At 40.2% G+C, this 24,474-nt stretch overlaps 2 protein-coding genes across 3 annotated transcripts; one reads left to right on the forward strand and one right to left on the reverse strand.

Moving 5' to 3' along the window:
- Positions 1-2,319: 2,319 nt before the first annotated feature.
- kiaa0895l lies at positions 2,320-9,313 on the forward strand. The gene is made up of 8 exons (XM_032561761.1): positions 2,320-2,577; positions 4,479-5,130; positions 5,205-5,348; positions 5,417-5,549; positions 5,901-6,206; positions 6,625-6,722; positions 6,916-7,094; positions 7,209-9,313. Exons 2-7 carry the CDS (start codon positions 4,519-4,521, stop codon positions 7,075-7,077), a joined length of 1,455 nt encoding a protein of 484 aa, XP_032417652.1. The 5' UTR covers positions 2,320-2,577; positions 4,479-4,518; the 3' UTR covers positions 7,078-7,094; positions 7,209-9,313.
- Positions 9,314-10,990: 1,677 nt separating this feature from the next.
- On the reverse strand, positions 10,991-22,377 carry LOC116719277 (casein kinase II subunit alpha'-like). 2 transcript variants are annotated; one of them, XM_032561774.1, is made up of 13 exons: positions 22,165-22,377; positions 19,513-19,889; positions 19,318-19,429; positions 18,565-18,666; positions 18,388-18,438; positions 18,197-18,256; positions 17,339-17,422; positions 16,258-16,368; positions 16,086-16,187; positions 14,652-14,752; positions 13,708-13,856; positions 12,590-12,677; positions 10,991-11,382 (listed from the first exon to the last, which is right to left on the reverse strand). In XM_032561774.1, exons 2-12 carry the CDS (start codon positions 19,617-19,619, stop codon positions 12,604-12,606), a joined length of 1,053 nt encoding a protein of 350 aa, XP_032417665.1. In that variant the 5' UTR covers positions 19,620-19,889; positions 22,165-22,377; the 3' UTR covers positions 10,991-11,382; positions 12,590-12,603. The 2 variants fall into 2 exon arrangements, with proteins under 2 accessions (XP_032417665.1, XP_032417666.1); XM_032561775.1 differs by having other exon boundaries at positions 22,058-22,377.
- Positions 22,378-24,474: the final 2,097 nt, after the last annotated feature.

Genomic DNA, 24,474 nt, shown 5'->3' on the forward strand with positions numbered 1-24,474 from the left:
AAAACACTGGAATAACATGAATGAGAGGAAGTAACAAAAGACGTGTTCTAATTATTATAATTAGTGAATTGAAACTGAAAACGTAAAAATGTGAGGGTGAAAATAGAACAGTTTGAAAAATGTTATGATTAATCCAAATTAAAAATGTTAAAAATGATTAGACACATACTTGTGAAATACTATCTGGGGAAGTTGTAGCCACAATGTGGAAATTTTTCACACAATGATTACACGACTTAAAGGGGCAGTGTCCTGTAAAACCGACTTTTCTTTTTTAAAACTTTCTATCATGTTGTAAAATTATTCACTCATCAAAACATACATTGAGTGTTGCTTTGATTCTTTCATGCATGTTTGAGAAATCCTTTAATCTCCATGGCAACCATTCAGCTGCAAAACGCCTGGGTGGGCCTAGCCCCGCCTTCGAAACGCAGCTCCTTCAGACTAGCCAGCAGTAATTAGCAAACACTCAGCGAAACTTGCATCAGCGGAAACCATTTCTCATTGATACGCTGGTAAAAACATTAAAGGGTTAATAAAGGAGCCATGTTGTGATGACTTCCTGAAGGCGGAGCTTCAGAAAGAGCAGGCGCTTCTTAAAGAGACAGGCCCAATTTCAAAGCATTACTAAGTAAAATTTCTTGTAAGTCGCATTAACTGAAGATAACATAGTTATTTCAACCTATAAATGATTAAGAGCTGGAAAACACATAATACTTTCCCTTTAAACATCAATCAGACTTATAAGACGACTGTTTTGTGCACAAATTCTGAGAGAGAGAACTGATTTTATAGCCTTTATTATTAGCTCATGTTATTAGCTTATAATTATTATCACCTTGTAATATTAGTGAAACATTAATTTGCTGAAATGGATGATTTTTCAATGGTAGCCATAGTGAAATCCTGTTTGTTTTTTGAACTTTAAGGATCCGCTCTATATTTTATATGAATAATTGGTCTTGCTATGTGTACAATTGTGTATTTGTATGAGCAGTATTTTTTTTTTTTTTTACAAAATAATGATAAAACAAATGTAGCAGTTTATTTGACATCTACTTTCACTTCAGGATAGGAATTGACAAAAATATCTGAGTAGTAAAAGAGCTTTTTTTTTTAACATGGATATTCTCATGCACTTTCATTGAATTTTTTTTTTGAAACAACAAAACATGCAAATTTATCCTCTAGTATGTCATTTATCGTCGCATATCGTATAAATAATCATAGTGGAAACTTTGGCCAAAAATGCCAGAGTCATATATAAAACATAAAAACTTACAGTGTGGCACGAAGGATGAGAAGCCGGCATGAATGAACCAGAGAAGGTAACGAAAAAATCCAGTAATCTGAAGAGAAAACAGAGAGCTTGACTACAGAATGACAATTCACGGAGGTGAGGAAGGGAGGCGACAGGAAATGGCTGCAGAATAAAGCAAGCAGGCAGGGCAAAGGTGAATAATTAACACAAAGGAGATAAAACGCTAAGAAAATACAATAGGAGTGGCGTTCACTGTACCATGACTTCATATCAAAGTAGAGGAAAGGGTTGCAGAATATCAGTTAAAATCTTTAAAAAGGTTAAATAAAACAGAAAATGGAAGAGGTGGCAAAAGTAATGGGAGGAAGAAAGGAAAGGAAACGTTTTATAAAATCAGAAGGAAAATTTGGAGAAGTGAGAACAGAAAGGAACAGGAGAGGAGACAATTATTTCACGACTCAGAACTGGGAAGACTGGACTTAATGGAACATTATTCATATCAGGGAATCATCAGACTGGGAAAAGTGACTGTGGGAAAGCTGAGACAATACAACATGCTATTTTTATTGCAAGCTGAGAGAAATCTTTTCAATATGAAAATAAAAACGGACATCAGCTGCAACTCTATTGAGTAACTAAGGAAGAAAACAACACGGAGTGGTTGGAGCATGATGTTGACATGTTTTTAAATGATTTATCGTGTGAGCAAACTTATTCTCATGGGATTTTAATTGTGTTTCTTATTTAATGGAAACATCACAATTGAGAAATTCTGTTTTTTCCACATTAGCAGAACATTGACAAAGTTTTGAGCACATTTGTGCTCTTGCTATGTGTATAATAGCAACAAGAGCAGAATCTGTTGGGCTTGATTTAATTATTGTAAAACTTAGTAAGAATTATTATTAATTGGATACATAAAACATCAGAATTGAAAACGGGTGTACTTTCTTTTATTCTGACTTCATTATTTGTATTTTATCTAGTGACCAAAAAATGTTAGCAAGAAGCTAAGCAAAGCTAAAAAGAATCGCAAAACGTCTATGGGTCCCGTTGCTGTACGTAATGACGCAACGGGAGCACGTCGTGCCAGGCGTGCTGCGTCATATCTTCCAACACATCCACCGCTCGGTGGCCGGCTTCCAGCCAGGCAGCCAGCCGCCTCAGGCCCCGCTCCTCCCTGAACCGTTATCCGCTAATCACCATCACCTCCCCCGGTGGAAGCAGACGCGGCTCCGCCTCGGCCATGACTGGAAGGAGCCGCTGACACCTTCCCATCCTCCGCCGGAGAACCGGGACTTTTCGTTTTTAGCTCGGTGAGTGTTGTTTTTTAGTGACTTTGCGGAGTTAAAAAGAGTATCGTTGACGCTGAACGGATCTGTTTTTGTTCCGGAGATCCTGCTGGGTGTTTTTGTTTGTTTGTTTCTGCCTCGGGCTGGTTGAGTTATTTTCTGCCATGTGGAGGAAACGCTGAGATTTGTCTCCGTTTCGGACAGTTTCTGGCCGGATGTCCTGGATTAATCAAATCCTGTTTTCTGTTTCCACCAGAGACAGAAGCCGCCGTCATCCTGATCAACTTCAATCCGTTTCACTCCATTTATTCACCCAGAAACACCAAAAAGTTCCTAAATCACAGCCATTCATTCATTCACTCATTCATTTATTCATTCACTTATTGCTAAACTGTTTAAACCACCGGAAGATATTATCTAGCTAGATTAACAAACTTCAACATGTTTTACTAGGATTTAGCTGAAGGTTAGCATCTCTAAAGATCAGTTTTCAGGTTTTATCACAGACTCTCCGCCATATTTACAACTGGACTTTGATTAGGCCACTCTAAGGTGAAATCTGCTTACAATCTAAACCATCCCATAAGATGTAGGTTGGATGAAGCTCCACCCTAGTTCCATGTCTTCTGCAGCCTCTAAGCTAATCCTGTCAATTACAAACTTTGCTGGGCGATAAAATGTCCCCAAAATTATTTCTATAAACGATAATATCATAATTTTGAGACCATTTCCAGCCAATATATCGGTAATAACATAGTAATGGAGATACGCTCTTTCACAGATCAATAAATTTTGATTTCTAAAGAACAATTAATACTCAAGCTTAGATACATTTTAAACATCCGAAATAAAAAAATAAAAGCAAAAAAAAAAGTAAAACAAAAATCAAACAAACCGAAATCATAAATGAAGTGGGTTATAAAGTGGATTTAGGCAATAAAATGCTTATTTTCTTATTTTGAAATGTATTGAACAATTTATTTGCATCTTTAAAATGTTTATAATATGCAGGAAAAGCTTAAGTGGTTAGATGAAAAATCAGCAGAATTATAATTTTTTTTATCCAATTAATGAAATGAATAAATAATTATTAGCTGCAGCCCTGATCTGCTCCCTGAAGGAAAAGTTATTTTATCCTCAATAATGTTTTTACTTTTATTTCTAAAAGTGGATTCAGCAGTTTTTATCTTTCGAACCGAATCAATCCTTGATAAAATAGTTTTTTTTCTTTTTTATTAAGTCGGTTTGTGTGCGACATCAAGATGTCAGATTGAGATTCACTGAGCCACCGATAAGCACGGTGGTGGCAGCATCATGCAACGGGAGCATTTGTGGGGGTTTTAAATGTTTTTAAGTAACGGGTTTTAAAGCTGAAGTATGTAACTTTTATAAAATAAAAAGTTTTTACATATTATTAAACGTCACTGTGTTGTAACAGAATAATATGAGAGATATGTGAAAAAAGAGCTAACTGCAGAAATCCACAGTTCAGTCATAAACAACCAATCAGAGCCAGGAGGAGGGTCTTACTGCTGTCAATCGTCCTAGTGTACGCGCCTCTAACCCTCTCCTGCTTGCTCTCTGCTACGCTATAAGCTAGTTAGCAAAGCCACTAATTATGGCAGATAGACAATTTTCTGGAACAATAAATTGTTTCGCCGCCATTCGCACCTTTGGCAACGTACAGGAGGATGATTGACAGCGCTAAGCCCCTCCTCCTGGCTCTGATTGGTTGTTTTAGGTCATGATCTGTGCGTTTCCTAGTGGTAGATCAGAGAAGAGGTGGAGGAGATCGATCTTTTCACAGATTATTTGTCTCATAGTGTCACAACATAGAGTTTTATTAAATATGTGAAAATATATGTTCTAAAAGTCACAAGCTGCAGTTTTAAAGTGAAATGATGGCTGTTTGTGTCATTCCTCAGGTGTAAATGAGGCGGAGCCTGAGGCGCGGCGGCGGTGGTGATGGTGTTGGACTCAGGTGAAGTCTTCATGGATCAGGTCGAGGCTGAAAGGGTCAGGGACCGGTCCGACGTCCCTCCAGATCCGCCCAGAACCGCCAAAGCCAGACGGAGCAATGCGGCCAAGAAGGAGGCGGGGCCGTCCCAGAACGGGGTCGCGACCCCGAGGACCAGGGTGCCGCTCCGCCGGCCTCTCAGCATGGAGGTGACTCCGCCGCCGCGTCCCGGGGTGCTGCAGCCGCCGTGGCGCGGCGGTGCGGCCGCCCCGTCGCCCCGGGCGCGCAGCCTCACCAGCCCCAGCCTGTCGGCGGGCGGCTGGATGCGCCGCAGCGAGAGCTCCTGCTCCGTCAACTACGCCGCGGGGCCGCGGGCCGGCGGACGCTTGCGTCCCGCCACCTCCCTGCCTCACATCGCCAAAGGGGCGGTGGGCTCGGCGGCCCCCCCGCCGGCCCGACCCTGCCTGCTGGTCGCCCTGCGACCTTTGAACCTGGAGCAGGAGAAGCAGACGTTCTTCCAGTCTGACTATGAGTACGAGCCGCAGTTCGAGTACGCGCAGCCCGAACCGCGGAGCGTCCTCGACAAGTACCGGGAGGGGTCGGGCCTCTTCCTGGAGCAGGTGGGTCCCACTCTGACCTTTGACCCCGACCCAGCGCCCGACCGGCGGTTCTGATAGCCTCTGGTTGTCCGCAGGCCGTGGGGATCATGGAGTGCGTCCTGAGGAAGTTCGGCTCCTACGAGAACTTCGAGGAGGCGACGGGCGGCGGCGTCCTGCCGAAGAGTCAGGTCTGGGCGGCGGTCCGCAAATACCTGCAGAAGGAGGGCTGCGTGGGGGAGGTGAGGGCAGGCAGGGGGGGGAGGCGTGTCTGTTACCTGTGCAGGTGTTAACCTGTGTGTGTTTCCAGGTGGTGGTGCGTCTCTCTGATGAGCTGCTGTCGCAGGCCGTCATGGTGGTGGAGAGCTGCCGTCCCACTCTGACCATCAACCTGGCCGGCGCTCGCCAGCACTGGCTGGAGGGGATGCTGCGGCACGAGATCGGTGCGCCGCTAACACACACACACACACACGCCCACACACACACACATCCCAAAAGCAGCATTTCCCCTCATAGGGGCCAGACCTGGACCCCACTAGTATATAAAAACATGGCTCACACACTCAGCAGATCAAAGCTGCCTGTTTCTGAATCAATGTTACTTAAAACTGGACCAAACTGGGTTAAACTGGGTTAAACTGGACCAAACTGGGTTAAACTGGACCCAAAGGACTGATGATGTCACAATGAAGCCACTTTCAAACTGCTGAGGTCGAAGGAAACAGACTCTGTTCAGCTTCACATTGACATGAAGAATCTTAATCTTCTATTTTCTGACCCGTCCTCTTCCTCAGGAACCCACTATCTGCGCGGCGCCAACAACGCGCTGCAGCCCTGGGCGTCCGCCGAGGCGCGGCGGCAGCTGGGCCTGAAGCCGGCCAACCCGACGGAGGAGGGCCTGGCCAGCCTGCACAGCGTTCTGCTGAGGAAGCAGCCGCACCTGTGGCGCGCGGCGCTGCTCTACTACACCGTGTTCCACGCCGCCAGCATGAGCTTCAGCCGCCTCTTCGCCCACATCGCCCGCTTCGTCCACGACCCGGACGTCCGCTGGGAGTACTGCCTGCGGGCCAAGAGGGGCCAGACCGACACCGCGCAGCCCGGTGAGACACACACACACACACACACCGCAGCCCGGTGAGACACACACACACACCTCCAGGTTTCTGTCCTCAAGAGGACCGACTGCTGACTTTCACCTCAGCCAACCAGGAATAAAGTTGTGTTAGTTCGTAAGCTAACCGCTAACCTAAAACAGACTCATTCAGGCCCAGTGGGGGAAAAAAAGAAACCCACAGATTTTTACCGTTTTTCATCTCCAACGTGGAGCCGTTTGTTCGGTTTGTTCAGGTTTCAGAGCTAAATGTAGAGCGAGAGGAAACGTTAGCATCGTTTTCTGCAGAAAGTCGGTCAAGAGTCTGATGAGCCTGAGAGACAAAACCCAGGGAAAATTGGCTTTAGAAGAAATGTTTATTTCATCTTTTTGTAGAAAATCCTGGATCATCGTTTGTTTTTTTTCAGGTTGCTTCAGCAAAGATCAGGTTTACCTGGACGGGATCCTGCGGATTCTTCGCCATCGAAGGAACATCGACTTTAAGATGCTGACGTCTCTAGGAAAGGTGAGCGACTGGATTATCTGACGCCTGAGATAAACCGAGACAAACTCTTCAAAAGATGGAAAGAAATAAATGACAGGAACCGAGTTTTACGCCCCGAGTTCTGCCTGCAGGCATCAGTCTGTCCTGAAGCCAACAAAACGTCTTCGATGCTACAAAGTTTTCTAAACATGTTTCCAACTTGTCTCCTCTGCAGGTGTCTTTCGAGGACGTGGAGCGTCTGCGTCCTCTGGCGGCACTGAACCGGACCAGAATCCCTCACTTCATGCGTGACCAGGAGCGTTACCTGCAGCACCTGGACCACATCGTGGCCGTCAACGAGCTGGACGACGCAACGCTGCAGCAGCTGCTGCCCTGAGTCCCACGAAAGGTCGCATCGTAACGGCGCTCTACGGGGAAAAAACATCGTAACGACGCTCTACGGGGAAAAACATCGTAACAACGCTCTACGGGGAAAAACATCGTAACGACGCTCTACGGGGAAAAAACATCGTAACGGCGCTCTACGGGGAAAAAACATCGTAACGGCGCTCTACGGGGAAAAAACGTGGCATTGTAACAAAACTTTACAGGGAGTCATAATGACTCTTTGTATGGAAAACCTGCCTGGTGATTTTATTGATTCCCACCAAAACTTGACAAGAAAAAACACGTCGCATCGTAACGTCACTTTACGTGGAAAAACCCGTCCAGCGTTTTTATAAAACTTGAACGATCCAAACGGGACGACGCCTCCTTCGTTTTCACTCGGATGCATGATTGTGCTGCGTTTCCCACGCGGATCGGCGCATTTTAACCGCGCTCCCTTTATCAAGTTACCTCACTATTATCATACGTAATCACCATTATATATGTAGACTCACATAATCATAGACGGCTTTATTTATGCACTTGTTTACGTTTTTGTTGCGTTGCAAAAAGAACAAACTGAATGTCACTGGTGTTAGCTTTACGTTTTGTTTGTGAAACGACGGTTTTATGCCTTAGATTGTTTGCGTTTTTAAAAAGAACACCAAGGACACAACATTTAAAAACCGGAGGGGTTCGCAGTGACTGAGGCCATGAATCTTTAAAATACCAAGTGCCACTGGACTCAGCCGAGCGTTTCGCCCCCAGGGTTTTAATTATCAGTGTTATAATGAAGCTAATCAGCGGCGTTGTCTTAACTGTGTCCTTGGTGGGCTTTCTTAGTTCGCTACTGTGAGTTCTCCAGCTGCAACAACCAAACTTTACTTTGTTTGGTTCAATATTTGGGGTCTTTGGTGGACGTCTTCCAAAGATAACAGGTTTTTGGTGACCACTGCCCCTGAAAATCATGATTTTTAAATCAAAAATATAATTAATTCAAACTTTAATCTATGTTTTTGAAGGGAAATAACGATGTCAAGCAAATAATGAGCTTAATGATATCTAGGAATACTAATCGATCGCAGAGATAGAGATTTATGGATAACAAAATGGAAACCTAATAAGAAAGCAGAAGATGAGAATTATTTATGGAAGTCAATAATAATGGCATAATGGAGATCTAACAAATTGGCACCCTACAGAGAAATTTAAATATGACAAAAAAAAATTTTTTTTTAATAACATTTTATTAGATTCCTGGTAAATGTAACAATTTCTGGTCAAATTTACACCAACTCTCCAAATTATCCCAAAAATAATACAAAGAAGGTCATTAATAAGTTGTGGAGAAGTTGGATAAAACATAGCAGCAGTGAAGGGAAGCAGCCAAAAGTCGCACTTTTCTGCACATAATCATGGTTTAACTGTGAGTCACGCCTCTTTGTAGCTTCTTCAAGCTAATGCTAACCATCTGGTGGACGGATAGGAAGGTAAAGTATTGACACGCAAAGTTTGGAGGGGAACATTTGGAAAGAGAATTTATTTATCAGAACTGTGGTTGTCAGATCTTTTGTATTTTTATATTTTGAATTTTTTAGCTGAGAAACTTTATGCTCACAAACAACACCTGCAGTGAAACCATAAACCTCCCAAATGTTGAACCAGTCCTGATTTTTTAAATAGATGAAATGCCAAAGTGGCATCTATTGTTATCGGTTGTTTAGTGAAGCAGCTGAACCCAGCTGTCCTGGTTCTGAACCAGATGTCTCGGTTCTGATCCAGCTGTTGTGGTTCTGATCCAGGTGTTTTGGTTCTGATCCAGATGTTTTGGTTCTGAGGAGGCCGGGTCTCGCGGTGCCTTTGATGGGTGTAGCGCTCATCTGCTGTAGCTAATTACTGTGTTCGTTGGCTGCTTTTTACTTTGACACTACAGATGTCGGTCAGGGCATTCGGTTCGGGTCGGAGCAGAACCGGGTCACATGTTTTTATCTGGATGCTTTTTAAATGCGTGGGTTTGATTTTTTCGGAAGCGGTTGGACTTTTCTCTGCTGTGTTTACAGCTCACGTCGCCTCAGCAGGAACGTTTCGAATCCGAGCGGGCCGTCCCGTTCAGAACTTTGGCCCGGATTCTCCCAAAACGAATGCACCAACTTGTAACGCACGAATGTTGCACAAGTGTTTTCTGTTCTGGAAATACATGTTGAAGTTCCAGTGTTATTTATTAAACACGCACTTATTGAACTCTGCGGTCTGGCTCATTACTGTCAACAAAACCCAAACGCCGTCTTCATTTCACGTTTTTATTTTAAACTTAAGTTTGAACGCTAAAGTTCTGGACTTTTAATGTTACTGCTATGACCAAAACGCAAAACAGATTCTTACCACCTCAACATGCTCATTTCTACGGAAGCATTCAACTGCCAGAAATTGGAAATAAATTCAGGAGCAATAATAATATCTGAGAACTTTTCCTTTGAGGTTCAAAACTCGTTTTTTTGCTCCTGAATTTACTTCCAAGCCAAAGCGCTGAAACGTCTCTATATGAGCTCAACGGAAATCCATCATTTTTGCCTCCTCTAATTAATTTACTACATGTTGGATTTGTGTTAATATGTATTTAAAGATATTGAATTGTAACATTTCATTAATCTGAAATGATGGATATATTTTATGGTGTGATTATGAAACCTTAAACCTTCTTGATCTGGCCGGGTTTGTATTTTTAAAAAAAAGTATTTCCGGCCCTTTAATTGTAAACGGGATGAGAAGTCTCCGATGGGTCCTAAAGCCCGCCTGCTTCCTGTTGGCGCCTGAGACGAATCTCGGCCTGCGATAACAGAAACATGGTGCCATCAGTGTGTTGAAGGATCATTTATTGCCGCTCTGTTTATGAAGCTTTATGACTCAATATATAAAGATAAACGCACTTTGGCTCGTTATCTCAAACTAAACTCAGTTTCTTTTAAATAAAAATGAGTTAGGGCTGGATACCATGGAGATGATTGTTAAGAAAATAAGACAGTAAAAAAAACACAAGCTGGCATAAATAAAGTCTCAAAGATGCAGAAATTTATTAATCTTTTTAGAGACGCCAACAACAGAAATTAGTCATTTAGAACTGTGGTTGGATATGAGCAAATTAATAAATTTAAGTAAAACAAAATTTATATGATTTGGAATACTAAATGGATTAAATGCAAATGATATTAGATGAAATACAAATTTTTTGTTTACATTGGATCATAAAATCTGTTGGAAGCTTCAACTAATGTTGCAGTTTTGGCAAAAAGGGAAAAAGATACTAACGTGACTTTAAACATTAATTTATTCATATCAAACCCTGGGATGTTTTGGCTTTTTATTGGTGTTAGAAATCAGTCATGATCAACAAAACCTGGCTTTGTTTGACAATTTTTAGAAAAAAAACAAACGGTGTAAACTGATTTTTACAAAATACTAAATAAAAAAATATTTTAGAAAACTGCATAAACATTCACCCCCTTCAGGTCAGCATTTAGGAGATGGAAGTGTTTTTGTCTTTTTCAATTTTCAAAATAAAGATTTCATCGTCATGAAGGCAAAAAACCCTCAAAACCAAAATCTGTGGATTTTCTTAATTTTTGTTTTCATGCTAAGAAATTAAATCTTGGACAAGAATTTATATTTTCAGATAAAAAATGTGGGAAACTTTTATTTAGAGAGAAAGCTGCGTGTAAACAGCAACCTTAAGTGATTGTGATTATTTATATTTGAAGATATAAATTCTTCCCTCTGATTGGTCAGTTCAGTTTGAAATGTAGTTTCTCAGCATCCAATCAGCTTACAGGTTGAAATGTTTGTGTATCAGTATTTAATGATTTATTTTAATGTCACAGAAACAGTGAAATGCACTCTGGATCAGGGAAAGAAACTCGGACACGTTCTTTAAATAAAAACTGTTTATTCTCTTTCAATATAGCTTTTGTTCTATCATAGCAGAAAAGAGCCTCCACGTCAGTGCTAAAACCTGGAACTGGATCTCCTGCAACACGGTGCGGCCGGATTCGGATCCAGCGAGTCACTTAGTTTAAAAACGGGTTCAGATCCGATTTCCCATCCGAATTATGAGGGGCTGCGGGTTCCCTGGGCTCTGATGGGATTGGTTTAGTCCGTCCAGTACTGATCCATTGGGTGTGTGTGTATTGGGGTGTGTGTGTGTTGGGGTTGAGTGTGTGTGCTGCAAAAACTGACATCTTGCTCCAGTATGGCTGTTGATGTGGAGGCAGATGTTTCTGCCAAGAAAAGGTTGCAAGTTGAGGTAAGAAAGATTTTTTTCCTGAATGGGTGAAAAAAAACAAAGTTATTAAAAGAAGACAGAAAATCTGATTAATGAAATAAAAACAGATTTAATAAATCCTTTAACATTTCCTGGTGCTGTTTAAATCCTGCCTGGGACAGTTTAGAACTGTTGTTTGGCGTTATAAACACTAAACGTATATTTTGTGTTTATTACTCCTGTTTTTGTTTATTACGCCTGTTTTTGTGTTTATTTTTCCCGTTTTTGTGTTTATTACTCCCGTTTTTGTGTTTATTTTTCCCGTTTTTGTGTTTATTACTCCCGTTTTTGTGTTTATTACTCCTCTTTTCGTGTTTATTACTCCCGTTTTTTGTTTATTACTCCTGTTTTTGTTTATTACTCCTGTTTTTGTTTATTACTCCTGTTTTCGTGTTTATTTTTCCCGTTTTTGTGTTTATTACTCCCGTTTTTGTGTTTATTTTTCCCGTTTTTGTGTTTATTACTCCTCTTTTCGTGTTTATTACTCCCGTTTTTTGTTTATTACTCCTGTTTTCGTGTTTATAACTCCTTTTGATGTTTATAACGCCTGTTTTTGTGTTTATAAAACCTGTTTTGGTGTTTATAACTCTTGTTTGCTGCGCCGCTCATTAATTAAACAAGCTGATTTTATTTGGACCTTCAACTGGAGAGATAATCAGATGAATTCAGATGTAGAGCTTTGACCCTTTAAAGAGCTAAAATGTGGCATTTAACATAACATATAATAAAATGATGGATTCTAATATAAATAACAGGACAGGACATTCACGCATTAATTTAGATAAAGATATTAACTCTTGGTGTATTGTTGTTTCGATGCGATCCAGTAGGCATGGTGCGTTCACTGACCAGATTTTTGAGTTCAGTAAAGGAATATGGTGAATGTTTGCAGATAAATCTAATATTAAATAAACTTTTCCTGGACTGTGGTACAAACTGGCTGCAGCAGCAGGACGGTGAAACATGTATTAGTCATTTTCCGTTGATCTGTGTCTCCTAATAAGAACGCCTCCGTCTAGAAGTGGAAACTCCTCTTCCTGTAATTCAAAGGTTTGCTTCGTCACGTTTAATAAAACCTTCTGGTCACAACAGATGGAGTTAAACACAGGAAGGTGTGAAGAGTTATCCCCCCGTTTGTGATGTTTTCTGCCTTTAAAGCTGCATTTCTCGTTTATTAGTCCATGCCAGAGGGCCACCAGTGGGTTACCTGCTGTCTGGTCATCATGTTGCATTGGAGCTGCTTATTGCCTTTGTGCCGTCTGTGTTGGCGTTCGCTTGTTCCTTCACCACTGGATCTGCGGGACAAACAACGGGAGACGAGGAATGAGCGGAAAGTTCCTGGAAACGGTCGGAACCAGACTCTAGGAGTGTCAGGAAGATAACGGCAGCTCCAGTTTCTGGTCCTTTTCTTTCTGCTGAAAGCTAATTCCTCTCTGGAATGTATCACTTTACATATCTGCTGTCCTTCTGTTCCCAGAAGCTTTAAAAATTCAAAGTTTGTCCTAAAACTGGTGCAACGAGAGCTGCAGCCACGCCTCGGCCCCCTGAACGCATCGCCTGCTGCTTTCACAGGAAGAAGCTCAACTACTGAGGAAACATCCGGCCTCCAGAGAGTTAGTCTGACCACTGGATGGGAAGCAGCTGGATCCGACTGACAGGTCCAGCCCAAAAACAACAGAGAACCGGCCAAAACAACAAACAAAGAAAAGAAAAAACATCCAACTCCTATTAATATAGCAAACGTGCAAAATCTATGATGGCGTATTTGGGTTACTGTAGAGGAAAAACAGGAGTTTTCTTTCGCTCAAGAACTTAGAAATTTTTAGATTAATCTCATAAATTTTCTACAAAACATTGAAAATTTCAAAAAAAATTTGACTTTTGAATTTTTTTCTAGAGAATTTCTGAAATTAATCACAAAAGTTTTTGGTGGAAATTTACTTTTACGTCTTTTATTTTTTTATTTTTACAATAACCCAGATACACCGTCATAAAAATCTCTTGTTAAGTTTTGGATCTATAATAAATATCGATTTTGAAAAAATTAAAAATAAACCAAATTGAGCTACTTTATTTCAGGCTGGGTCGTTTGCCCTGCGACTTTTAACACTCCTGGACTAATCGTTCAACAGATTTCAGAACAAATTAATAAGTCCAATAATATGAGTTTATGAAAACTTTGGTTCCTTTCTGAAACAGAATACTTATTTTTAAAAGTTTTCCTCTGTAATATTTCTAGAAACCCTCCTGGTGCTTTAGAAGCAGCCCAGTTGGGGGAAACCCGTCCAACCTGGCAACCCGGCTGTGTGTGCTGCAGGTACTGACAGAAGTAGGCGTGGCGCATGGCCTCGGCCGCCGTCAGCCTCTGCTGGTGGTCGTAGCGCAGCAGCTTGTCCAGCAGGTCCAGCGCCTCCGGACTCACCAGGTGCTGGTTCTCTGACTGGATGAACTGCTCCCAGCGCTTCCGCGACTGCCTGGAACCACAGCGCCCCCGCACAGTCAGCCACGGTATGACGACACAAATTACTACAGGATTCATATTTAATGAGGCCAACAAAACATAATCTGGCTGCGTACGTTTTCTGAAACTAAAACTGTTAAACGTTAATCTCAGGCTTCGTCCAGCGGTCAGTGTACGACCGAATATTAAGACAAGACTAAGAAAATTACGATGTTTGAAATGAAAGAGAATAAAATTTTAATAATATCAGAATAAAGTTGTAATACTACAAGAAAATAATCAGAATAATAAGTGAATAACATAATATGTGAATAAAGTCGTAATACTACAATCCCATATTTGGAAACGTTCCACATTTTTTAGCTAGTAGACTGACAAAAAACATCCAAGAAAGAAAAAAGGATCCATTAGCAGAAATGCAACCCAGACCATGATGCTGCCACCACCCATTAGGCTACATGGTGCTCATCAGGTTTATTTGGGGTTCGTTTGGTTTCATCATCACGTTTGGATGCAAACTCCGTCTGCGACCCATTTGGAGAAATCAGGAGAACAGCGCCACCTGTTGAACCCAACCAGCGCCTGCTGGACGTTCCTGCAGGTGCTGGTCGGGTTCACCAGTTTAGGAGAAACTTTCAGTAAATTTTACACGTCTGTAAAAAAAACCCTCACCCTGACTAATACCTTTACGTAACGACAGAAACGCGACTCCAGAGTTCATAAAACTGATCAAAATCATGAAAAAAAACAAACAAAAGAACATGTTTGAGTTCTGTCTGGGTCAGAACCGGGTCGAGTTGGTACTCACTGTCCCAGCAGGTCTTTGAAGCGAGTGTCCAGTTCTATGTGATACTTGTGCAGGTAGCCGAACAGTTCGTCGGTGCCGAGAACTTTGGCGATGCGGACCAGCTGCAGAACAAACGAACACACACACCCCGACAGACACACACACACACACACACACACACACACACAGACAGGCTCAGTTAGAACCATTTGCATGTTTCCCAGAAACTGAAGGTTCATGCTTGCAGCTGTTTGTGTCCTGGAAAAAAACGGTGCAGCGGCTAATATCAGGATTTATGAAACCCAAAACTCAAAACTGCAATTCCAAGAAGTGCAGAGCTGAAACAATTGTTGACATAAACATTAACTAATTTAGTAACCGAATAATTGTTAACTGGAGTATAGAGACTCTACATAAAGTCATTTCCTAACAGAACAACACAATCAGAGCAGCAATGGAGCCAAAATTATTAACATTTTGCATTTAAGATAAAAAAAGCATATTTTCTGTAATTTTCCCCAGAACTCCCAGCTTTCAATCATTCACGTTTATCTGTGTAGCCAGTTCAAAGAGCTTTACATCGTAAAAAATAAAAATAAAAAGCCATAAAAACATCATACAGCCACCAATTTGAAAACAAATGTTACATTTTGTCCAGTCCCATCTTTAAAATCATCAATGCATATCAAACATGTTGAACCAGGTGAGGCTATAACCTCACCTGGTTCAAATTATGTAATAAATAAAATATATTAAATTGTTGGTTATTAGGGATATTGTAGACAGAAAAATTGAGTAAATTTCAGCCAAAAAACTCAGAAATTTTGAGATTGATGTCTGAAATTCTACATAATTATGTCTTAAAACACTGAAAAACGGCTAAAATCTGCAGTTAGTTTTAAATGTATATTTGAAAATGTTAAATGACTCTTTATTATTTTATCCAGAGTTATTAAGAGCCACTGTGAAGAATCCAGTTTGCAGCTGATACAGTAGCTTTGAGGGAATCAGTGGCGCCCCCTGCTGACTGAATACTAGTCAAGTTTCCACAATCACAAAAAAACAAAGAAAAACAAACTTCGAGTCTAAAAAATGCAGCATTTAGAAATCCTGAAGTCCTTCAGCACGACTGCCAAAATCTGCAGTTATTATTTTAATCTACATGTATATTTGTAAGTTAGTACACTAAAATATTTGCATTAGAAACTAAACTAAAATACTCGGTAAGATTTGGTTTTTTGCAGTGTATAACATCCAGCATTATTTATGATGATAGAAACGGTTTTTGCTTTGGATTAAATGGATCTCAACAAATAAGAAAAGTGTCTGGATGGTTAAAGCATAATTCAGTTGTGTTCATTTCAGAGGGATCGATCCTGTTGGGTGTCATATTTCCTACGTTTCTCTGCGTTGTGGTAAAGTGTGGAGGACCTGCAGGCTGTTCCCGCCTCCTACCTGGTCATAGTTGTCCTGGCCGTGGAAAAACGGCTCCTTCAGGAAGATCATGCTGGCCAGCATGCAGCCAAAGCTCCACATGTCCAAACTGTAGTCATACATCTGCAAAAACATCCGCAGAATCAGACCGACTGAGCCGTTTAAGTATGAGATTTAACTCAGACTAACTAACCTGATAGTCCACTAGCAGCTCAGGGCCTTTGAAATAGCGAGACGCCACCCTGACGTTGTATTCCTGAGCGGGATGGTAGAACTCGGCCAAACCCCAATCGATGAGACGAAGCTGCAGCACAACAGACTCCATTAGTCAACAAACTGATTACTGACCGTCTACGGTGCTGCGATAGGGCCAAGAAAATTAAGAATAAAGCCACAATATTATGACTTTTTTCTCTAAATATTCAGATTTATTCTCATGACTTTATTTCTGTCACATTACCACTTTATTCTGGTAAAATTATAATTTTTTTTCAAAATATTCATTTTATTTCTGTAATACAACTTTATTCTTGTTTTTTTTTTTTACTTTATTCCCATAACGTTGCGACTTTATTCCTGCATTGTGGAGATTTTATTCTCAAAGTGTTCTGAATTTATCCTCACTCAATACAACTTCATTCCTGCAATGTCACAACTTTATTTTTGTAATATTACGACTTTATTCCCATAGTTTTACAACTTTATTTTAGTAACTTTGTTCTCGTATTATTGTAACTTTATGCTGGTATGTTTTTTACTTCATTTTTGTAAAATTAAGACTTTATTTTCTGTTAGAATTCTATGACTGAATTTTCTTTTTTTTTTTTGAATCGGCTCTAATAATTTGTCGTATGATTTAACTTGAGACAGCGAGTAAAAAATATGTTTTTGTCTTTTTAGAATCTTTAAATATAAAACTATAAAACTACCAGAACAAAGTCAAAATAAAACGAGAATAAATGTTTAATATTATGACTTTATTCTCGTACTTTTATTTTTTCTTATCTTCTTAGCGAAGCTCTGATATTCTGCTGTATAATTTAGCTTCAGACAGTGAGAAACAAAATGTGTATTTATCGTTTTATCATATTTAAATATCTGGTTTTGACTGTAAATAAACTTTATTACAACACGGTGCTGTTTGAATACTAAGCACTTTCCAGGACTTTAAGCAGAAATCCAGCACTTTCCAAACCTTGAAAATGCCTGATTAAAATCCAGCCCTGTTTATTCGGCAGCTAAACGATCATTTTAGGGAGGAAGAGGAGCAGCACCTTCCTCAGCTGGTGGTCGATCATGACGTTGTGCGGCTTCACGTCCCGGTGCATGATCCCCATGCTGTGGCAGTAGTCCAGAGCCTGGAGCAGAAACAAACCAACGTTTCCTCCTCAGACAGGAATAACGAGAAATTCATTTAACCATCTGGAACCAAGCAGGACCAACAGCCTTCATCAACGCTCCACTTTTTAAAACATTATTCATAATTAACAGCAAAATAAATACAAACTAAGTAAAAACACAAAGAATACTCAAATCCTAATGACATTTGTCCCTGTAAAGTTTCCTGCACCTAAAAATATCCTGTAAAACCAAAAACCTTCCTGATGAGTTTAAGGTCTAAAAACCACAAAGTTTAACTTGATTTTACAGAAAACAAGAACACTGAGCAGCTCCATGTGCCATGTTGTGACAAACCTCAGCTTTTATATATAAAATCATGGTCACAACTTACGTTTACTTCAGTATTTTTATTTCTTTCTTTAATAGTTTTTCTCCACCATATTTTTTTATTTTACTCTGAGTCGAGTTCAATTTCTGGATACTTTACAAAATGCAACCAATTTCACTTGATGAAGAATAAAAATGCACCAAACAGAGGCAGAGATCTTCATGTCGTAGTGAGACCTCTTGTTCATAAACCAGCTTTGTTGTTCTAATATTTTCCATCTGCAGCCATTTGGAGATCAATAAGATGCATTTTTAGTGGAATAATTTCTTGTATGAATGTTTGATATTTACTTATCGCTGAAGTAATGCATCAAATAAATATTTCTTGTTCGTTCCATGTTTTCTGAGGTTTTATTCTCCACAGATCCTGGAAGTCACAGTTAAGCTTCGTAAGCTGATCTCACCTTGAGCAGCTCATACATGTAGTAGCGGATGTCGTAGTCGGTCAGCTTCTGGTACAGCTCCTGCAGGAACGAAAAGAGACACTCGTGTTTTAGCCGTTAGCCGCTCGGGGCTTCTACGCTAACAGGAAGTCATTCTGTTAGCTGCCTATCGGTGCATGGATGGTAGTGTGGAGTCAGCCCAACTCAAGTACCTTAAAATCTGTGTTATTGATGAACTCAAAGACAAGTGCTGGCGTTCTGGACTGCAAAGAGAAAACAACAAACACGGACAGCAGCTGCAGGTAAGTGGAGATCATTAGCCAGACTGGATTACGGCGGCGGGCATGCAGCGCTGCGGGCGGCCGGCCGGGCGCTCCGCTCTCACTCACCACCGGGTCTTTGACCGTGTCCACCAGGCGGATGATGTTGGTTCCTCCTCGCAGGTTTTCCAGAATCTTTATTTCCCGTTTGATCTTCTTCTTCTTGACGGGCTGAGGAGCAGAAACCAGGATTTAACCGACAGAGAAACGAAATGAGAGGAAGATCTGACTTAGCTCGAAGCCTGGAAAGGCTGGTCATGTTCAGATGTTCAGTGTTTAAACAGTTTCGCAAAGAATAATCTGAAATATACGACAACAAACCCGAGTCTTTGCAGAACAGCTTCCACTGCAGCTTTCGGCCTGCAGACTGAACGTTTTCCTCATTATTCTTTGCAAACAGTTCAAACTCAGTCTGACTGAATCTCTGGTTTTGTTACCAGCCGGGTTTTCCATCCAGGCAGAACGTTAGTCTCAACTTCACTGACCTCCTTGTTGAAAATGTTTTGCTTTATTTGGTAATTAGGTGATTTCAGGAGCTAATCAGAAGTGGTTGGCACTGCTAACTAGAAAGTTAGTTGTGTTAACTCTAAACCACTAACCATAAACATAATTTCCATTAAAAATCCTAACTGGTGTCAGATATCAGATTAAATAGCAGTTTCTATTTGTAAATCTTCAGTTTAAAAAGTATTTTTCCACTGTGTGTGTCCAATATTGGTTTTTTTATTGTAGTTTATGGTGCTGCCATTGAGAAGAGCCAAACCGTTTCCTGATTCTCATTAATCTGTAACAGTGAGGATGAGGATGATGAAGAGTTCTCACCTTGAGGATTTTCACCACCACCTTCTCGTTGTTTGTAATGTTTATCGCCTCAAACACTTCGCTGTACTTCCCCCGGCCCAGTTTGCGCACCAGCTGGTAGTTGTCCTGGTTGCTGAAAAGAGCAGAAACAACTCTCCGTTACCACGACAACGACAACCTCCCGGCGCCCGCTGTTGCTCGTCGGCACCGCCTCACCTCCAGTTTGGCACGTGTGCGTCGTAATCCCAGTACTCCCGGTTCTTCTGCGTGTTGACGTCGGTGTAAACCCGAGCCTTGCTGCTGGCCGGCGAAGATCCGGGCATCGCTGGCGTTGAGGCTCCGCGTCCCGGACCGTCTCCTCCCTCGTAATACTCGTCGGCTCGATAGCGGAAAGCAGCGCAGCGGCTGTGCAGGGTCTGCGGCTCTAAGGTCGCCCCACTGTGCTTACCATTGGCTTTGGCGGCTCGCGGCCTGACAGGGGAGGCGGCGGGCCGGTCCGGGGCGGCCGCGGTGCAGAACGACAGCGCTACGATCACGGAGTGAGTGAAGCTCCTGAGCAGGATATTGGGAAGGATGGGATGGAGAACCGCCAGCTGTGGGGAGAAACAGGAGGCCTTACAGTCCGCCTGGACTCAAAACATTTTATTTACACTGAATAAAACGACATCCACCAGCACACTGTGATCTACAGGCGCCACCTAGTGGTCATCATTGTACTGCACGTAAACGAATGTTTATGTTTAAAATGATAATGGACACACGTCTCAAGCCCTGGTCACTGAAAAGAACAGCTGAAGATACCGGTGGACAGAAAACAAATCACGATACGTTCTGCTGGACAATAAATTGTCCAAGAAGTTATTGTAATAAACGATAATATTGATGTTTTGAGACCATTTTCAAGTAACATAACGGCATAATAATGTAAGAACATATTATCAAAGATTAATAAACTTTAAATTCTAGTGAATATTTAACACTGAAAGATATTTTAAATATCCCAAACAAATAAACAAAACAACAAAAACAACAAATAAAATGAATTATGAAGTCTCTGCAAACAAAATTATCCTCCAAAAAAAAGTCTAGTTGAGGCCAAAACACCAGACTGAAGACTTTTATCAACCAGTTTTTGGTAGAAAGAGAGAAACGATGAATCATGGAAATTGAAATTATAGAGCAGTTTTAATTTATTACCTGATTAATGGATTTATTTCTTATTGCAACAAGCCTACTGACGTTTGGAGAAATGTATGTCTGCAGGAATATTTTTCAGTTTCTCTGAGTGAGATGCAGAACTTTTTTTTATAACACTGTAATGTTATACAGCATGACACCGGCAGGCTGTGCTGAGTATTGCTGCGCCCCGCGCTGACTAACTGGTGTAAAGGTGATTGATTAAATAATTAAACGCTTCATTCTTGAGATTTAAAGCAGATGTTATTATGTTACTGATTTGTTTTCTCTCAGTTTGACCTCGATCTGTGAAAACTTGTCAACTAAAACTTAGGTCAAATTAAAGGTAATAATGGACTTTAAAACACATGTTCTCAATCTATAAATAAATTAAACCTGATTTGCATTAAGGTGGAAAGATTCTGGATTAAATGTGATTCATATCTGCCTGAACAGAACGACGGACAATGATGAAACTGACACGTAATAATAATATTTTATCTACTTTCTAAAATTCTAGTTTTATAAACCTCTTTCTTGACAAAAAAAAGTGTGGACAGTTAAAGTTAACCAGCTGGTTTAGACAAACATTCAAAAATGGAGCTCAAAAAATATAAAATAAATCATAATAGAGGTGAGATTATCCGTTAGCATCATATCTAAACACTGTGACCATCATAACTGCAGACTGTCAAAGATCCAGGTTTCCACAGTTTAAATATCTGTAAACAGCAGTGCTGTGACACATGACCTCATGACTTGCTTAAATCAAAACAGGCTGGTAATTACAGTTAAACAAGTCAGTCTAACTGTAATCACCAGTTTTTAGTCCATCTGAAAGCCAGATGTGTGGGGATGGTTTTGTTTTGTCTTACTATTTCTGGATATTATTGGGTTTTATTGCAATATAACAACACACACACCTCAGCAAAATCAGTGGAGCCAGCCAGGTATGAATGGACAGGAGAAAACTACTGCAATGTGGAAAACAGGGGCCTATTAAAGCATAAAATTAGGTTAAATAAATATGCTTGATAACTTGATCAAATTCCTTTGAGCCTCATTATGAGCTGTTAACCACTTCATATTATGAATCTTTATACAAATATTTTATACAAATACCTACTATAAAACATAGGATTTCATAACTTCTGATTTAATTTGAATGATGCTTTTTATTTCCACTCAAACGGTGAGAAACAGACGCGCCGCTTAACCGTTATGAACTGATTATGGGTTAAATTGTTGTAATTTGAGCCTCTTTTAGCGCAGATTTCTCATTTTAAGTCCTGTTTTTGGGGCCTTTAAACGCTCAATCATCGTCTGTTTTCTCTTCAGCCTAAAAATCCGTTTTATTTTGCATCTAAATTCGGGGTTTGGTGTGAATCAAAGTGAAAACCCATCAATAACACCGGGGACTAGTCGTAACTCTGAGGCGGGATTAGTTAGCATCATCTGTGATGAACTCAACCAGCGCTAACGAGGCTAACTAGTAACGGTAGCCTAGCTGCATAAAACCGTTCAAAAAGCGTAAAGTTTCACCCAGAACTGTGGCGTCACAGAGAAATATACCAGCTAGACTCACCTGTGTGTCCCCACGCAGCTCAAACCGATCACACTATCAATCAATTGGATCGATTAGTGGCGTAGTTTCTGTAAACTGAGAGAGAGAAGCTAAAGCTAGCTGCTAACCTCGAGCGCAGAGAGGCTCCTCCGTCATCAACGGTCGTTCGCTCGCGACTTGAGCTGCGATGTCCTCGCGGCGATGCGAGCCGAACTTGGATTTCCAGATGATCGATGAGGTGATTGGTTTATTGATCCCGACAGATGGGCGGTAGTGGAGGCGTCTCCATCAGCGGCTGCTCTTCACCTCTGCAGTCAACATTACCCGGAAGCTAACCGCGCAGAGGATCCATCACCACACAAACGGTATAAAAAGAATACAACAAAAACATTATATTTACCATTATTTAAATTAGAAAACAAAATTATTTAAATATCTGTTTTCCAATAAACCACAATTTTAAAATGAGGGTTTAATAAAATATTTCAGAAATGACCTATTATTAAATTTTCAAATTATCTATGCAAAATTGTATTAATTTTTTAAATTATGTTTATAAAATGTAGACATATACAAAAAATATCAGGTTTTGTCAATATTATATATATACTGTATATATATATGTGTGTGTGTGTGCGCACACACACATCTAAAAGGGCGTTTGATTAAAGTATTTAATTGCATATTGTCCAGCTAACTCGTGATTTATCGCAAATATTTTTTTTATTTATATTAATCTTAGTCTTATAAGCATTGAAGTAGACAAATGTACTACTTTTTAAAAATAAATATATATATACATTTTTAAGGATTGTCGATTGATTAAAATATTTCATTGCAAAGATGTTTGGTTTAGGTGACGAAACTGTTAAAAAGGTAAGTTTTAAAAACGCCTGGACAACAAAATAATTCGTATGTTGTCCATAGTTGAGTCGGAATGAATTGCAAATTGTTTTTATTATTATTTTTATAAAGATATTAATAAATATCCTTATTGTAAGTTTATATATCTAGCAAAAATACCATTTATGCATGTTCTTGATTCAAAATATCCAAGTACATCAAACACTAAAAAATGAAATAAAATTGAAGTTTCTTGTTGGCAAAATGGTGGATAAATGTTTTACAGAATTTAGCAGAGGCGGAGCAGCTTATTATAAGGGTGGTTTATTTTAATATACAGTATGAACAGGGTTTATAATGATATCCTTACGCTTCGATGAACTCCAACTGGAGCTTCTGAAGCGAACTCACCAGGATTCAAACCATGGCCACCCTGTAAACCCCCCAAGTCCACGACTCCAAAATCTTTCCTTTAAATATACTGCAAAGATTGTACAGAATATAAATCCACACAGTAAACTAAAGTACACACATATTTTTCTATTTTTTTCTTACCTTTATCCTTGGTAAAAAAAACAACAAAAAAAAAAAACACATAAGTGGCAAGTTTTACTCAGATTTTTAAGTCCTGTTGGACCAGGAGGAGGCTAGGATTCAGTGGAAACAATACAAGGCCAATTCTTAAAAACAAATAACAATACTCAATAATAATAATAATAATAACTTTTGTTATATCTAAAACTAATGCAACTACATCTGTGGCAAGTGAGCAACATAATGCTTCGTGGGGTTAAAACTTGTGATATTTCCGGTGGAAATGAAGCTCATTCAGAGTGAATAAAAAAGCAGGTAACATAAGCACTATACAGTTATCAGAGTTTACATTGCGTATACACACAATCTATAATATAACAGAGTAGACTATTCCATGAATCAGTAGTCATAAATATTACACTGTCCATGTCCTATTGCACAAGTCAAGTGTTTCTACGACACGATAGGTACGTGGGTTAGTTACCTACATGTCGCTTGTTTTAATACAAAGATGCAACAACACAGATTTTATAGGAGACGGGCTGTACACTTTCACAAATCCATATGAAGTCTTTTCTTCTTCTTCTTCCTCTGAGGATGTCCTAAATAAAGCAACGCTATCATACAACAGTAATACTAATGTGGGAGAAGAATCCATGCACAAATAGATGGATCTACGTTCTACTGACGTGTTCGCTTTCAGCTTCACCGGACGTTAAATAAAAACAAAAACGAGTGAGCAGAAAGAATAAAAACTAATAATAACAATAATAAGAATAATAAAAAGGCACATGGACTGAAGAGGAGTCGACACAAATGGGATGACTGTCTGGAAACGAGAGCCATCTTTCTCAACAACGGTTACGGAACAAACAACCACATGCAACCACAGACTACGGTCCCAGACTTTACAGAGAAAACCGTCCCGCGCTCCAAGATTCACATCCATTTCTTTCTGCTCTAGTTTTTGTTCTTCAAATAGAAGAGGGATCCCGACTCCCTACGGCGGCGTCTGAGGGACAATGGAGATGGAATTTTGTAAAAAATAAAAGAAACACCTA

This window comes from Xiphophorus hellerii, chromosome 4, assembly GCF_003331165.1.
Source record: "Xiphophorus hellerii strain 12219 chromosome 4, Xiphophorus_hellerii-4.1, whole genome shotgun sequence".
Taxonomy (NCBI): Eukaryota; Metazoa; Chordata; class Actinopteri; order Cyprinodontiformes; family Poeciliidae; genus Xiphophorus; species Xiphophorus hellerii.